The 15,068-nt window shown below is 59.1% G+C and overlaps 2 protein-coding genes across 3 annotated transcripts; one reads left to right on the top strand and one right to left on the bottom strand.

The window, feature by feature from the left end:
• Positions 1-9,243: 9,243 nt before the first annotated feature.
• Positions 9,244-11,502, top strand: CLIC3 (chloride intracellular channel 3). Its single transcript, XM_003816984.7, has 6 exons — positions 9,244-9,634; positions 10,380-10,489; positions 10,570-10,695; positions 10,845-10,951; positions 11,032-11,207; positions 11,298-11,502. Exons 1-6 carry the CDS (start codon positions 9,602-9,604, stop codon positions 11,454-11,456), a joined length of 711 nt encoding a protein of 236 aa, XP_003817032.1. The 5' UTR covers positions 9,244-9,601; the 3' UTR covers positions 11,457-11,502.
• Positions 11,503-12,157: 655 nt separating this feature from the next.
• Positions 12,158-13,777, bottom strand: PAXX (PAXX non-homologous end joining factor). 2 transcript variants are annotated; one of them, XM_003816983.6, is made up of 7 exons: positions 13,574-13,777; positions 13,436-13,496; positions 13,162-13,211; positions 12,893-13,083; positions 12,725-12,793; positions 12,473-12,557; positions 12,158-12,371 (listed from the first exon to the last, which is right to left on the bottom strand). In XM_003816983.6, exons 1-7 carry the CDS (start codon positions 13,690-13,692, stop codon positions 12,332-12,334), a joined length of 615 nt encoding a protein of 204 aa, XP_003817031.1. In that variant the 5' UTR covers positions 13,693-13,777; the 3' UTR covers positions 12,158-12,331. The 2 variants fall into 2 exon arrangements, with proteins under 2 accessions (XP_003817031.1, XP_024785896.1); XM_024930128.4 differs by having other exon boundaries at positions 12,158-12,367; positions 13,574-13,749.
• Positions 13,778-15,068: the final 1,291 nt, after the last annotated feature.

Here is a 15,068-nt window from a genome sequence, read left to right on the forward strand (position 1 = left end):
GTCCCTAGAGGTTTCATTTTCATGATGTGTAATGCAGCATTGAAAGCAAACACACCCCCCGGCATCTTCCTCAGAACATTTTCCGCCGAGCACGGTGGCTCACGCCTGTAATCCCAGCACTTCGGGAGGCCGAGGCAGGTGGATCATCTGAGGTCAGGAGTTCGAGACCAGCCTGGCCAACATGGTGAAACCCCATCTCTACTAAAACTACAAAAATTAGCTGGGTGTGGTGGTGGGCGCCTGTAATCCCAGCTGCTCGGGAGGCTGAGGCAGAAGAATCACTTGAACCTGGCAGGTAGAGGCTGCAGTGAGCCGAGATCGTGCCATTGCACTCCAGCCTGGATGACAGAGTGAGACTCTGTCTCAAAACAACAGCAAAAAGAACATTTTAAACTTTCAGGAAAGTTGCGAGAATAGCAGAGCGCACGCCGCATCTTCAGCCGATGCGCCTGTGAAATCTTGCCACACGCGCCGTCGCTCTACCCACTTTTGTGCTGCCCCATGTGAAAGCAAGCAGCTGTGACCTGCCAGCCCCGGCCCTGCAGCCTCCTTCCCCCAAGAGCCGGGGTAGCCCAGAGTTAACAAGGGGTACAGCAAGGCTTTTCAGGGCCCCGGTGGCCCAGGCATGCCCTTTATTTTTATTTTTTATTATTATTTGTTTGAGACGGAGTCTCGCTCTCTTGCCCAGGCTGGAGTGGGGCACAATCTCGGCTCACTGCAAGCTCCGCCTCCCGGGTTCACGCCATTCTCCTGCCTCAGCCTCCTGCGTAGCTAGGACTACAGGCGCGCATCACCATGCCCGGCTGATTTGTGTGTGTGTGTGTGTGTGTGTGTGTGTTTTTAGTAGAGATGAGGTTTCACCATGTTGGCCAGGCTGGTCTCTAACTCCTGACCTCAGGTGATTGCCCCAGCCTCAGCCTCCCAAAGTGCTGGGATGACAGGTGTGAACCACCGCGCCTGGCCAATTTTTGTATTTTTAGTAGAGATGGGGTTTCACCATGTTGGCCAGGTTGGTCTCGTGTAGGGACCAGCCCCACAGGGTCGGTGGGTCTCTCCCCATGTGCGGTGACGAGACAGTGTAGAAATAAAGACACAAGACAAAGAGATAAAAGACAGCTGGGCCCAGGGGACCACTAACACCAATGCGTGGAGACCGGTAGTGGCCCCGAATGTCTGGCTGCACTGTTATTTATTGGATACAAGGCAGAAGGGGCAGGGTAAAGAATGTGAGTCACCTCCAATGATAGGTAAGGTCACGTGGGTCACGTGTCCACTGGACGGGGACCCTCCCCTGCCTGGCAGCCGAGACAGAGAGGGAGAGAGGAGACAAAGAGAAAGACAGCTTATGCCATTATTTCTGCATATCAGGGACTATTAGTATTTTCACTAATTTACTACTGCTATCTAGAAGGCAGAGCCAGGTGTACAGGATGGAACACGAAGGCGGACAAGGAGCGTGACCACTGAAGCACAGCATCACAGGGAGACGGTTAGGCCTCCGGATAACTGCGGGCGAACCTGACTGATGTCAGGCCCTCCACAAGAGGTGGAGCAGAGTCTTCTCTAAACTCCCCCGGGGACAGGGAGCCTCCCTTTCCCAGTCTGCTACGTAGCGGGTGTTGTTCCTTGACACCTTTTGCTACCGCTGGACCACGGTCCGCCTGGCAATGGGCGTCTTCCCAGACGCTGGCGTCACCGCTAGACCAAGGAGCCCTCTGGTGGCCCTGTCCTGGCATAACAGGAGGCTCACACTCTTGTCTTCCGGTCACACCTCACTATGTCCCCTCAGCTCCTATCTCTGTATGGCCTGGTTTTTCCTAGGCTATGATTATACAGTGAGGATTATTATAATATTGGAATAAAAAGTAATTGCTACAAACGAATGATTAATGATATTCATATATAATCATATCTAAGTTCTATATCTGGTATAACTATTCTTGTTTTATATTTTATTATACTGGAACAGCTCATGTCCTCGGTCTCTTGCCTTGGCACCTGGGTAGCTTGCCGCCCACAGTCTCGAACTCCTGACCTCAGGTCATCACCCAGCCTCGGCCTCTCAAAGTGTTGGGATTACAGATGTGAGCCACCGTGCCCAGCCAATTTTTGTATTTTTAGTAGAGATGGAGTTTCACCATGTTGGCCAGGCTGGTCTCGAACTCCTGACCTCAGGTGATCGCCCAGCCTCGGCCTCTCAAAGTGTTGAGATTACAGGCGTGAGCCACCACGCCTGACCAATTTTTGTATTTTTAGTAGAGATGGGGTTTCACCATGTTGGCCAGGCTGGTCTCGAACTCCCGACCTCAGGTGATCTCCCAGCCTCGGCCTCCCAAAGTGCTGGGATGACAGATGTGAGCCCCTGCGCCCGGCCCTAGGCATGCTCTTTAGAGTTTTTCCAAAAAACCAGGATCAGCCAGGTGCTGTGGCTCAGGCCTGTCATCCCAGCACTTTGAGAGGCTGAGGTAGGCAGATCACCTGAAATCAGGAGTTCAGCTTGGCCAACATGGCGAAACCCCATCTCTACTAAATATACAAAATTAGCTGGGCATTGTAGCGCCTGTAATCCCAGCTACATGGGAGACTGAGGCAGGAGAATCACTAGAATCTGGGAGGCGGAGGTTGCAGTGAGCTGAGATTGTGCCACTGTGCTCCAGCCTGGGTGACAGAGTGAGACTCCGTCTCAAAAAAAAAAAAAGAAAAGAAAAAGAAAAGGCTGGGCACGGTGGCTCACACCTGTAATCCCAGCACTTTGAGAGGCCGAGGCGGGTGGATCACTTGAGGTCGGGAGTTCAAGACCAGGCTGACCAATATGGAGAAACCCTGTCTCTACTGAAAATACAAAATTAGCCGGGTCTGGTGGCACATGCCTGTAATCCCAGCTACTCGGGAGGCTGAGGCAGGAGAATCGCTTGAACCTGGGAGGTGGAGGTTGCGGTGAGCTGAGGTTGTGCCACTGCATTCCAGCCTCAGCGACAGAGCTAGACTCGGTCTCAAAAAAAAAAAAAAAAAAGGAAATAAAAACCCAGGATCCAACCACGAGGCACTCCTTGTGTCTTGCTGCCTTCCTCGGGGCCCCTCTGAGCCGTCCCCAGCCTTGGCGTTCTTGCCCTTCCACAGGGACAGGCTCCGCAGGTCCAGGCTGAGCTCTGGATGTGTCTTCATTTCCTCCTGGCCGGACTCAGGTTGGACATTTTTGGCCGGAGCAGCACTGGGACACGCTGTGTCGGTCACCTCCAGGTGTCCATCTGTCCCTCAGCAGGTGATGCTGAATGTGGCCGCCTGGTTGAGGCCCAGTTCTCCCTCCCTTAGATGTGGGAACGCAATCTGGGTGCTGTGTGGCCGCGCCCCCCGACCCCCGTCACCCAGGGCCAGCAGCTGCAAAATGGCCATTTCCTGCCTCTATTCCATTTCTGCATCTACTGGCTGGCATTTTTCTCTCACCAAGGGCCCCTCCACTTTAAAAAATCTATCAGTACAGACTTGCAGGTTTAAAAAAATTAATGTGTTAACATGCATTACTGTCATCTTTTAATTACTTGAGACAGGGTCTTGCTCTGTCACCCAGGCTGGAGTATGGTGGTGCAATCATAGCTCACTGCAGCCTCCAACTCCTGGGCTCAAGTGATCCTCCTGCCTCAGCCTCCTTACAGGCATGTGCCACCACACACGACTAATTTTTATTTTTATTTTTGTATAGATAGGGTCTTGCTATATTGCCCAGGCTGGTCTTCAACTCCTGAGCTCAAGGGATTCTCCCACTTCAGCCTCCCAGAGTGTTGGGATTACAGGGGTGAGCCACTGCATCTGGCTCTTTTAAAATTTTTTGATGGTGGTAAAATCTATGTAACATTTATAACGTTAACCATTCATAACGCACAATCCACTGTTGTCTTATGCTCAGATTGCCTGAGGTCCAGCCAGCGGTGCCCCTCCAGCAGGTGCCCCTCCAGCAGGCGCCCCTCCAGCAGGCGCCCCTCCAGCACGGCTTCTATGTCTTCGTAACCAGCTCCTGATGTGTTTTGAGTGTGTCCCTGCCTTCCCTGCCCCACACCTGGAATCAGCCTCTCTCCAAGGAGCCTGTCTCAGTCCGACCAGGACTGCTGTGCAAAGGACCCTGGACGGGTGGCATTCATGCCTCACAGCTCTGGAGGCTCAGGATGCCAGCATGGCTGGGTTCTGGCGGGGGCTCTTCTGGGTTGTGGACTTCCCTTGACTCCTCACCTGGCAGGAGGAGTGAGAGAGCTCTCCGGGGTCCCTTTTATGAGGGCGCTGATTCTGGTCATCTCGAGGGTGTCACCTTCATGACTTACCCACCTCCAAAAGACCCTGCTTCTTTTTTTTTTTTTTTTTTTTGAGTCTCGATCTGTCACCAGGCTGGAGTGCAGTGGCGCAATCTTGGCTCACTGCAAGCTCCGCCTCCTGGGTTCATGCCATTCTCCTGCCTCAGCCTCCTGAGTAGCTGGGACTACAGGCGCCCGACACCACGCCCGGCTAATTTTTTGTATTTTTAGTAGAGATGGGGTTTCACCGTGTTAGCCAGGATGGTCTCGATCTCCTGACCTTGTGATCCGCCCGCCTCGGCCTCCCAAGGTGCTGGGATTACAGGCGTGAGCCACCGCGCCCGGCCAACCCCACTTCTTAATACCATCACCTTGCAGGAGACAGGGTTTTGTTTTGTTTTTTTTTTGAGACAGAGTCTCGCTTTGTCACCCAGGCTGGAGTGCAATGGAGTGATCTCGGCTCACCGGAAACTTTGCCTCCCAGGTTCAAGCGATTCTCCTGCCTTAGCCTCCCGAGTAGCTGGGATTACAGGCATGTGCCACCACGCCCGGCTAATTTTGCATTTTTAGTGGAGACAAGGTTTCCCCATTTTGGTCTGGCTGGTCTGGAACTCCCAACCTCAGGTGATCCACTCACCTCGGCCTCCCAAAGTGCTGGGATTACAGGCGTGAGCCACGTGCCTGGCCTAGGGGCCAGGGTTTCAACACACAAATTTTGGGGAGGACACATTCAGTCCCTAGCAGAACCCTGGTTCCTTCTAGGGAAGATGGGCTTTGGGACCAGAATCTGAGCTCTGGTCTGCACACTGCTCCCGAGGTCCCGCCGCCCCCGAGGTCCCGCCGCCCCCGAGGTCCCGCCGCCCCCGAGGTCTCGCCGCCCCCGAGGTCACGCCGCCCCCGAGGTCTCACTGCTTCTAGGCTCTCTCTATGCACAGAGCAGATAAATCTCTGCACAAGTTTGCACCAATACCCCAATGCCCCCAGTCCTCCGGCCCCCCAAACAGGTGTGTGTCTCCCTTCAGAACAGAGCTGCTCAAATGTCACTGGGGTGTGGCCCTGTGCAGGCGGAGGCAGGAGGATCACTGGAGCCCAGGAGGTGGAGGCTGCAGTGAGCTATGACTGCGCCATTGCACTCCAGCCTGGGTGACAGAGTGAAACCCTGTCTCAAAAAAAACAAAAAAAACAAAAAAAAAGAGCCCCTTGGAAGGGGCCTACAGGGAGGGGTGTTGGGGAGGGAGAGAGTTCTAACCCACCAGTCAGTCCCAGAGCAGCAGCCCCGGGACCTCAGCTTGGGCCCCTCTAACGCTGGCTCTATGAATCAGGAGCAGGGGCTGCAGGGGACGGGAGGTTTAGGGATAACCCCGTGGCCTGGGGGACCAGGGTCTAGTTAAGGTTAGTGGCTGTGATACTGTTCTTACTTCAAAACATTATGAAATTGTGGTAGAAAATGTGGTATTACAAAAATGTGGTAGAAAATGCAAACAGTGTGGACAGACAGGAAGCAAAACTGAAAGCCTGTTTCTGCCTGTCTGGGGTCATCCCACAGACAGCTCCTTGCGTCTTTTTTCAGCTCTGTTCAAGCAGAGACTCAGAATGACAGATCCTAATGCTGATTTTCTTCAATTTCCTGGCTTCTCCCTGCTTTACTTATTAGCTTGCTGGCGCTGCCATGCAAAGGACCACAAAGTGAGGGGTTTAAAACAACAGAAACTGACTTTGGGAGGCCGAGGTGGGCGGATCACTTGAGGTCAGGAGTTTGAGACCAGCCTGGCCAACATGGTGAAACCCCGTCTCTATTAAAAATACAAAAATTAGCCAGGCATGGTGGTGGGCGCCTGTAATCCTAGCTACTCAGGAGGCTGGGGCAGGAGAGTCGCTTCAGCCCGTGAGGCGCGGGTTGCAATGAGCCGAGATTGAGCCATTGCACTCCAGCCTGGGTGACAGTGAGACTCCATCTTAAAACAACAACACCGCGGGGCGCGGGGGCTCACGCCTGTAATCCCAGCACTTTGGGAGGCCAAGGCGAGCGGATCATGAGGTCAGGAGATCGAGACCATCCTGGCTAACACAGTGAAACCCCGTCTCTACTAAAAATACAAAAATTAGCCAGGTGTGGTGGCGGGCGCCTGTAGTCCCAGCTACTCGGGAGGCTGAGACAGGAGAATGGCGTGAACCTGGGGAGACGGAACTTGCAGTGAGCCGAGATTGTGCCACTGCACTCCAGCCTGGGCGACAGAGCGAGACTCCGTCTCATTAAAAACAAAAAACAAAAAAAACAGAAGCTCACTGCCTAGCAGTCTGGAGGTCAGACACGGGACCTAGGCTTGGGCAGGGCTGCTTCCTCCCAAGGGCCTTGGAGAGCATCCGCTTGGCTCCCAGGCTTACAGATGTGCCACCCTGATTTCTGCCTGCGGCCCTCCCTGTGCGTCTGTGTCCAAACTCGCCTTTCTATACTGACATCAGTCATATTGGATCAGGGCACATCCTACTCACCACATTTTAACTTGATAACATCTATAAAGACCCTATTTCAGCCGGGTGCGGTGGCTCACACCTGTATTCCCAGCATTTTGGGAGGCCGAGGTGGGTAGATCTCCTGAGGTCAGGAGTTCAAGACCAGCCTGATCAACATGGTGAAACCCTGTCTCTACTACAAATACAAGGAAAAAAAAAAAAAAGCTCAGCGTGGTGACGTGCACCTGTAATCCCAGCTACTCCAGAGGCTGAGGAAGTAGAATTGCTTGAACCCAGGAGGCAGAAGTTGCAGTGAGCCGAGATTGCACCACTGCATTCCAGCCTGGGCAACAGAGCAAGACTCTGTCTCAAAAAAAATGTTAAAAAGCCCCTGTTTCCACATAAGGTCACATTCTTTATTTTTTTTCCAAGACGGAGTCTTGCTCTGTTGCCCAGGCTGGAATGCAGTGGCACTATCTCTGCTCACTGCAACTCTGTCTCCCGGGTTCAAGCACTTCTCCTGCCTCAGCCTCCCGAGTAGCTGGGATTACAGGTGCCTGCCACTATGCCTGGCTAATTTTTGTATTTTTAGTAGAGACGGGGTTTCACCATGTTGGTCAGGCTGGTCTCAAACTCCTGACCTCAGGTGATCCACCCCCCTCGGCCTCCCAAAGTGCTGGGATTACAGGCATGAGTCACCGTGCCCGGCCCATATAAGGTCACATTCTGAGGCACTAGGGGTTAGGACTCCAGCCTAAGAATTTAAATTTAAGGGGACACAAGCCAGGCCATTTACCTAATCTCAGGCCCTCCCTGCAGTGGGCATGCATGGAGTCACCTTTTCCGTCCTTCTCCCTGGACACAACTGGAGTCTCCCATAGACAGGGTGGTGGCCGTGCCACGGAGCCACGCCACGCCACGCCACGCAGTGGGGCAGCCAGCACTCACTTGCCCTTCACAGGGAAACCGGCCGGGCGTGGCAGCTCGCGCCTGTAGCTCCAGCACTGTGGGAGACCAAGGCAGGTGGGTCACTTGAGCCCATGAGGTGGAGACCAGCCTGGGCAACATGGCAGGACCCTGTTTCTAGTAAATAAATGAATTGATTAAACCATAAAAAAAAAAAAGGAAGCCACCGGGCTGATTCCCAGGTGGCGAGGGCACAGGGGGGTGTTGGATGGCCACTGCCGCTCCACAGTCCACAGCCCACGCCCACAGAACGCAGTGGGGCCGCTGCGGCGGTGAACCGAGTCTTGTTGGTTTGTTTCTTGAGACGGGCGTGAAGTGAATGGTCTTCCTGTGTCTTGTTTTCTTTTTCCTTCTGAGCCACCGGTTCACGGCCTCTGTCCGTGCCGTCATTTTTCCTGTGGGTTTGTGAGGGTGCGTCTGTCGGTGTTAAAGACACAGGATGCCGGGGCAGCAGAGGGGGCTGGGGGCCTGGGGCTTCTCTGTGGTTGGCCATTTGCCTGCCAGGGATGTGGGAAACCAGCAAGCGGAGCTATAACCACAGTGTCCAGAAAGAGCCGAAATACTAGGGCTTGGAATCGAGGTGGAGGCCGGATGGAGGGAAATTGAGGTTCAGGACACCAAAGGATGGGGCAGCCACATGGTATTTCCAAGGCTCTGTGTCCAGGAGCCCCGACTGGCGTGGTATCCAGAGAAGCATCAGGCTGGGCTGACTGGGGCAGCACTGGAGTGTGTTCCGCCGGGGACGGGTGAGGGGCCCGTACCAAGGCCCTGGGGAGAAGGTGAGCAGGAAAGCAGTGCCACCTCAGCTGCCCTGTCCAGGCTCGTGAGGCACCACACCGCCTGGGGGAGGTGTGGCCAGGCCAATCCTGTGGGCACCCCGGGTCTCTGGGTGGAATCTCCCCTCGGTGTACCTCCCTGGGGCTGCACCCTAAAGCGTCAGGGCCAGGTGGGAGGAAGGCACAGTTGGCGACCCCAAAGGGCCAGACTGAACTGTGGGTTCCAATCACGCCAGGAGGCTCAGCGCAGGCTCACACCTGTGGACCACCACCCTCCCCTGGCCTCTTTCTTCCAGCCACGCAGGCTGTGGCTTCTAACCCCTCTCCTGCTGCTTCTTTTTAAAGGTTAAGGGGTGGGGGGTAAGAAACCTGCGCTGAGCGCCAGTGGGAGGGATGGGAGGTGGGGTGGAGACCTGCACTGCCGGCCAAACACCAAAGCCAGGCTGGCCTCCCCGCCCTGTTGCGGGCAGGTCTGGAATTTGAGCCCTGCCCTGAGCGGGGAGGGCCCTGCCTGACTGCTCCGTAGCTGGGAAGGGGCGGTTCCCCCAGGTGGGCTTATCACCCTCCCGATGCCCTGGTGCTGCAGATGGGGAACTGAAGCCAGGCTGGGCAGGCCATTTCTCCTGCTCACCCACACCCACTGGCTTTCTGGGCTGGGAGCCCTGACAAGGGGTATTTGCAGAAGGGAGAGCCATAGGGCAGGGTCTGAGCTGGGTTCATGGTGGAGGTGGTCCTGACCCAGAGCCGCCCCCTTCCCAGGTGACACCCCCTGCACCCTTCTGGCCTGTAGGCTCTCCCTATGCCCCGCCCCCTGGTCTCCACCCACCACGCTGGCTCCCAGCACACTCAGTACCGGGTGGGCGGATCTCCGTGCACACCAGACTCAAGTCCAGGGCAGCCCCCCACACCATTCCGCCACCCTGAGGTCACACCCTCAGGCTCAGACACCCCGGGGCCGGGCTGGCGTTGCTCAGGCAGCTGGCTCTGCGCGCTGGGCAGCTTCATCTGCCCGCCTAGGTGGCTCCACGGGGCGGGCCCCTCGGCCAGGGAGGGCGGGGCACACAGGGAGACTTAAAGAGCTCCCCAGGTCCCCACCCGCGCCTGACCGCGGCAGCTCCCACCATGGCGGAGACCAAGCTCCAGCTGTTTGTCAAGGTGCAGGGCGGACTCAGCTGCGGGGAGGGTGTCTGGGAGGAAACGCTTTTCTGGGCTTTGCTTTCTGGGGCAGGCTGTGGGGTGGGCCTCCCAGTAATGTCTGAGCCCCTTCCTGTGGGTGGCTAAGGGGACTCAGGCAGCCCTACAGAGGCTGAGTAAAGTGGGACCCAGCGAGTCACCCAGAGAGGGGTCAGTGGCCCTGGTCCTGCTCCCAGCCTTGGCTCCTGGGCCCAGCCCAGTCTTCTGGAGGAGAGCTCCTTGGTGGGGAGGTACCAAGCAGGCTGCCAGCAGTGGAGCTTACGGTCGGTGTTCCAGGATGGGGGGTGCTGGGCCAGGCAGCCCCATCAGCTCTCAGGTCGGGGACTAGGGGGGTGCTGTTGGCCACAGTGCCCAGTCTCATGTGTGAATCACTCAGAAAACAGCTTGTGGGGCCCACCCCACCCCTGCAACCAGCTTTTGGGGACTGAGCCCAGGGGCCTGGCCTCTGTCCAGGCTCTGATAAGATTCCAGGGGCCAAGCCTGCCCCAGGCCTCAAGGCTCCCAGCAGCTCTGCCCCCCTCCCCACGTCCTGGGGACCAAGTCAAGGGCCCTCACTGGGCACTTGGAAGTCGCGCCGACCAAGCTGGAGCCCTGGCGTCCCTCCAATCCCACTGGCAGTGGGAGGCGGGTCCCGCCCAGCCTGGTGGCAGGATGCCTGGGTCTGCTCCCAGCCCTGACCCCCCCCCCACCCGCTCCACCCACCCAGGCGAGTGAGGACGGGGAGAGCGTGGGTCACTGCCCCTCCTGCCAGCGGCTCTTCATGGTCCTGCTCCTCAAGGGCGTACCCTTCACCCTCACCACGGTGGACACGCGCAGGTGAGGCCCCATCCTGTGGACCCCCGCCTGGCCTCGCACACTGGTGGGCCGGCCTCCTCCCACCCCGCTGCTGCTCGCAGGTCCCCGGACGTGCTGAAGGACTTCGCCCCCGGCTCGCAGCTGCCCATCCTGCTCCATGACAGCGACGCCAAGACAGACACGCTGCAGATCGAGGACTTTCTGGAGGAGACGCTGGGGCCGCCCGAGTGAGAGCCCCGGCAGGGTGGGAGGGGAAAAGAGGGGGGCCCAGGGAGGACGCGCACAGGACAGAGCCCAGGAAGGCGCTGTGGGGGTACTGTGGGGCCGGGACGGGGCTGCCCCCAGTCTAATGGAGTCCCACCCCCTCATCCCGCAGCTTCCCCAGCCTGGCGCCTCGTTACAGGGAGTCCAACACCGCCGGCAACGACGTTTTCCACAAGTTCTCCGCGTTCATCAAGAACCCGGTGCCCGCGCAGGACGAAGGTGAAGCGGGGTCAGGGGGTTGGGTGCCCAGGCGGGAGGGCGCCCTGGGCCTGGTCCTCACCGCGCCACCTGCCCCCTAGCCCTGTACCAGCAGCTGCTGCGCGCCCTCGCCAGGCTGGACAGCTACCTGCGCGCGCCCCTGGAGCACGAGCTGGCGGGGGAGCCGCAGCTGCGCGAGTCCCGCCGCCGCTTCCTGGACGGCGACCGGCTCACGCTGGCCGACTGCAGCCTCCTGCCCAAGCTGCACATCGTCGACGTGAGCACGGAAGGTGGGCGGGCGGGAGGGTGACCGCGGCGCGCCTCGGGGACGGCAGGTCCTGACCGCGCCCCGCGATCCTGCCCGCAGACGGTGTGCGCGCACTTCCGCCAGGCGCCCATCCCCGCGGAGCTGCGCGGCGTACGCCGCTACCTGGACAGCGCGCTGCAGGAGAAAGAATTCAAATACACGTGTCCGCACAGCGCCGAGATCCTGGCGGCCTACCGGCCCGCCGTGCACCCCCGCTAGCGCCCCACCCCGCGTCTGTCGCCCAATAAAGGCATCTTTGTCGGGAGTGAGGGTGTCCTGACATCTGAGGGGCCAGAGGTCTCGTGATCACTTCCCATCCCCAAACCCCAGGGTGGGACGCTCAGCCCGATAGCCCAGAACCACAGAGGCAGGAGCGCCGGGGGTCGGGCCGGTCCCATCCTCCATGCTAAGAAGGCGCAGACTCCAGGCCTCCTGCAACCGGTGGCCTCAGGGATCTCCAGGACCGGATTGGGCTCCCAAACCAGTCAGGCCGGGGTGGGGCGGGGTGCCCCAGGTGGATGGGGGCTGGCACATTCCTCAATCCTGTCCCAGGGCAGGCGCTCCCCTCCCCGCAGGGCACTTCCAGTGTCTCAGGGTCTGCACGGGACTTCTGTCTGCATCCTCCCACGGGGCTCCGTGCCCTACCTGGGTGCGGCCTGGGAGGGTGGGAACAAAGTTCTAAGCCTTGGGGAGCCCTGGCCCTGCCTGGCTGGGCCCCTCTCAGCTCCTGGGCTGGCAGGGCTGGAATAGCTGGACGGTCTGAGAGTGCTCACCTCCCTCCGGCCCAGCAAGGAAGTCTCCAGGGAGCTGAGAGGCTGCAGCATCTGTTCACATCCTGTGGCCCTACACCCAGAACACAGGCCCAGGGGTGTTCCCTGATCCCTTCCCAGGCCAGTGCCAGGAGTCAGAGCCCCACCAGAGCCTCCAACCAAGGGAGCTGTTTATTTGACAGGGAAGGAATTTGAGGAGCCGTCTTAGTCCTGGCCCAGGACAGGCAGGTGGAGGTGGTGGCGGGGGGTCTCTGATGGGGGCCTCAAAGACTGCCTCTCCCCTCACAGGCGGACTCCCCGCGGGGCCACGCTTGTGCTGCACCTTCAGGTCTCATCGAAGTCCACGCCACCAGCTGGTTTCTTACTGGGAGGGGAGAGGGGTGTCACTATGGCACTATGGTGTGGAGAAAGGGGTGGGGTCCAGGATTGGACCCTGGGCGCAGGAAGGGGCCTGTGGGAGGGTACCTCTTGAACCCGGGGTTGATGAGCGACTCTCCTGGACACCGCCTCCTGACTCCAGGTCCAGGGCCCCCTCTCTGGGGATCTGGGTCTGGGGGAAAACAGGACAGGGGCAGCTCCTGAACCTGGCAGCATCTCAACCACAACCTTCTCCGAATAGATAGGCATTCTCTCTGGAGCGTGAGTCTTGTTTGGGGGAAACTGAGTTCCAGGTTAAAGAGCACAGCCCTACTTGAGTCACAGGCGGACATGCCTTACCTGGTAAGAAGAGCTGAGGCCCTGCAGGCCGGGGGCTCTTCCTCGGGCTGACAGCTGTCTCTTCTGCAGCTGGGGAGGAAAGCCCATGGGAACCCCACTCAGTGCCAGGAGTGGGGGCAAGAGCAGGGGACCCCAGTGAAGGTATGAGGTGCCCACCCCCAATCCTACCTGCCAGTCGCCGCTCCAGGCTCCACACGCGTTTTGCCAGGCCCAGTGTCAGCGCCTGCAGCCTGGGGGCTGCCTCTGGGCCTGGTACCTTGGAGAGGTCAAAGGCCAGTGCCGAGGGCCCCCCTGAAAGCGTCAGGGATGCTCTGTCCTCCTGCAGAGTCAGAGCCACAGCTTGCTGCTCACAGGCTGCCCTGGGAGAGGAGAGGTACGGAGAGCTGTGGCAGACCCTCCTCCTCCCCACCCGTCCTTCCTCCCTGCTTGGGTCTCACCTGAACCGGGGGGTGATGTCCTCAGCTGCACTCAGGCCAAAACGGGCTTTCTAGAGAGCACAGGGGCTTGTCACCAGCTGCCTGGAACCCGAGGCCCACTGGGAGCACCCGAAACCTGCCCGACCCCAGAGCCCTAGCCAATGTGAGGACTACAGCTACAGGGCGGGCAGAGGGTGTCAGAGCCTTCTGGGGAATCCCAGATGTCTGTCACCCCATAGACGATCTGCACTGCAAGGAGGGGTGTGGCGGCTCCCAGACCCGCCCAGTTACCCACGAGGGCCGCCAGGCTGTCCGGCGTGAAGCAGGTGCTCCAAAGCTCCGCGGCGTCGGTCACGCTGGGGGAGAAGGCCTGTCAGGCGGGGCCGCCCGCGGAGCTCCCTGCACCCCTACCTCCCCGCGGACCCCCACTCACTAGAGGTTGAAGCCGCCGCGGTCCCCCTCCCCGCTTTCCTCCCCTTCGCAGTAGCACACGAAGCGGGGCGGCTCGGGGCCCGGCGGCAGCGTGCAGAGCGGCGGCGACAGCGGATCCATGGCGCTGGGCGAGCGGGAACCCGGCGGGGCGGGGCTTGGGCGCCGGGAGGGGCGGGGCTGTGCGGGCTCAGGGCTCCTGCGCGGAAGAACGACTTCCGGAGCCGGGTGCAGGCCAGTCGCGGGCTTAGGGAGCTTGCGCGGGGCGGAGTCTGGTTGGGGGCGGGGTCTGTATATGGAGGCGGGGTTAGGGGCGGGGTTATGAGGGTGGGGGGATTCGGGGCGGGGCTAAAGGCACAGGCCCGGCCGCGCGGACCCGGTACCCGCGCGGGCTTCAGGCGACTAGAGGCCGAGTTTAGTGCGCGGGGCGGGCCGGAGCAGGGCGTCCTGGGTCAGGGATCCAGAGGCCCTGCCCCCAGCGCTGGCCTCGCCGGTCGTGGGCTCCACGGCGCGATCCCGGGCTCTGGCCCTCGCGCCCGCGAGCAGCCCCACTCGAACCTCGCCCCCTCCCGCCCCCGCCCCGGCTCCAAGTCCAGCCGAGTCCAGGTTCCCTCCGTGGCTCTGCGGATACATCCTGGAGCCCCGCCCTTCCATCGTCTTCACACACAAACCGGAAGCTTCCTAACTCTAATTGTAAGAAGTTATGGTTGGTCCGGCAAGGTGACTCACGCCTGTAATCCCAGCACTTTGGGAGGCCGAGGCAGGCAGATTGCCTGAGGTCAGGAGTTCGAGACCAGTCTGGCCAACATGGTGATACCCCGTCTCTACTAAAAATACAAAAAAATTAGCCAGGTGTGGTGGCGCACGCCTGTGAGGCAGGGGAATTGCTTGAACCAGGGAAGTGGAGGTTGCAGTGAGCCGAGATCACGCCACTGCATTCCAGCCTGGGCAACAGAGCGAGACTCCGTCTCAAACAAACAAAAAAAGAAGTCACAGTACAGAGCGATCTCCAGGGAAGAAGGCTTCTGCGCTCTCTGTCCCGCGCATGGTATTCCTCCAGCTCCTCCTACGTGCCTGTTGTCCTAGGCCTGGATATCGATCAACAGACAAGGTCTCTGACTCCCTGGAGCTTCTAGGATCCAATAGGAGAGACACCACATTCTCAGGCAGGGCCAAGTGCCAGGAGAAACTGCAGCGGGTGCTATGAGGGCAGGAGGAAGAGGATGGCTCCCACCAGGGACAGGGAGATCCCAGGCAGAGGCCTGGCCACATAAATAATGGTTCTGTTCAAGGCTCAGCAAGAAGGCCAGGTTGGCAGCATGGTGCTGTGGGGAGGGCCAGTGGGTCTGTAAGCTATGCTTCCATATCGGAGTGCTCCCACAGCAAGCCTGCCTCACCTCCTCCTGCTTCCCAGTTCACTCCCAGTCCTGGCTCCTGCCCCCTGGGCCTCTGCACATGCTGCTGTTTCTTCCTGGCACACCCTTTCCCCAGACTCACAT

The sequence above is a fragment of the Pan paniscus genome, chromosome 11, assembly GCF_029289425.2.
Source record: "Pan paniscus chromosome 11, NHGRI_mPanPan1-v2.0_pri, whole genome shotgun sequence".
Taxonomy (NCBI): Eukaryota; Metazoa; Chordata; class Mammalia; order Primates; family Hominidae; genus Pan; species Pan paniscus.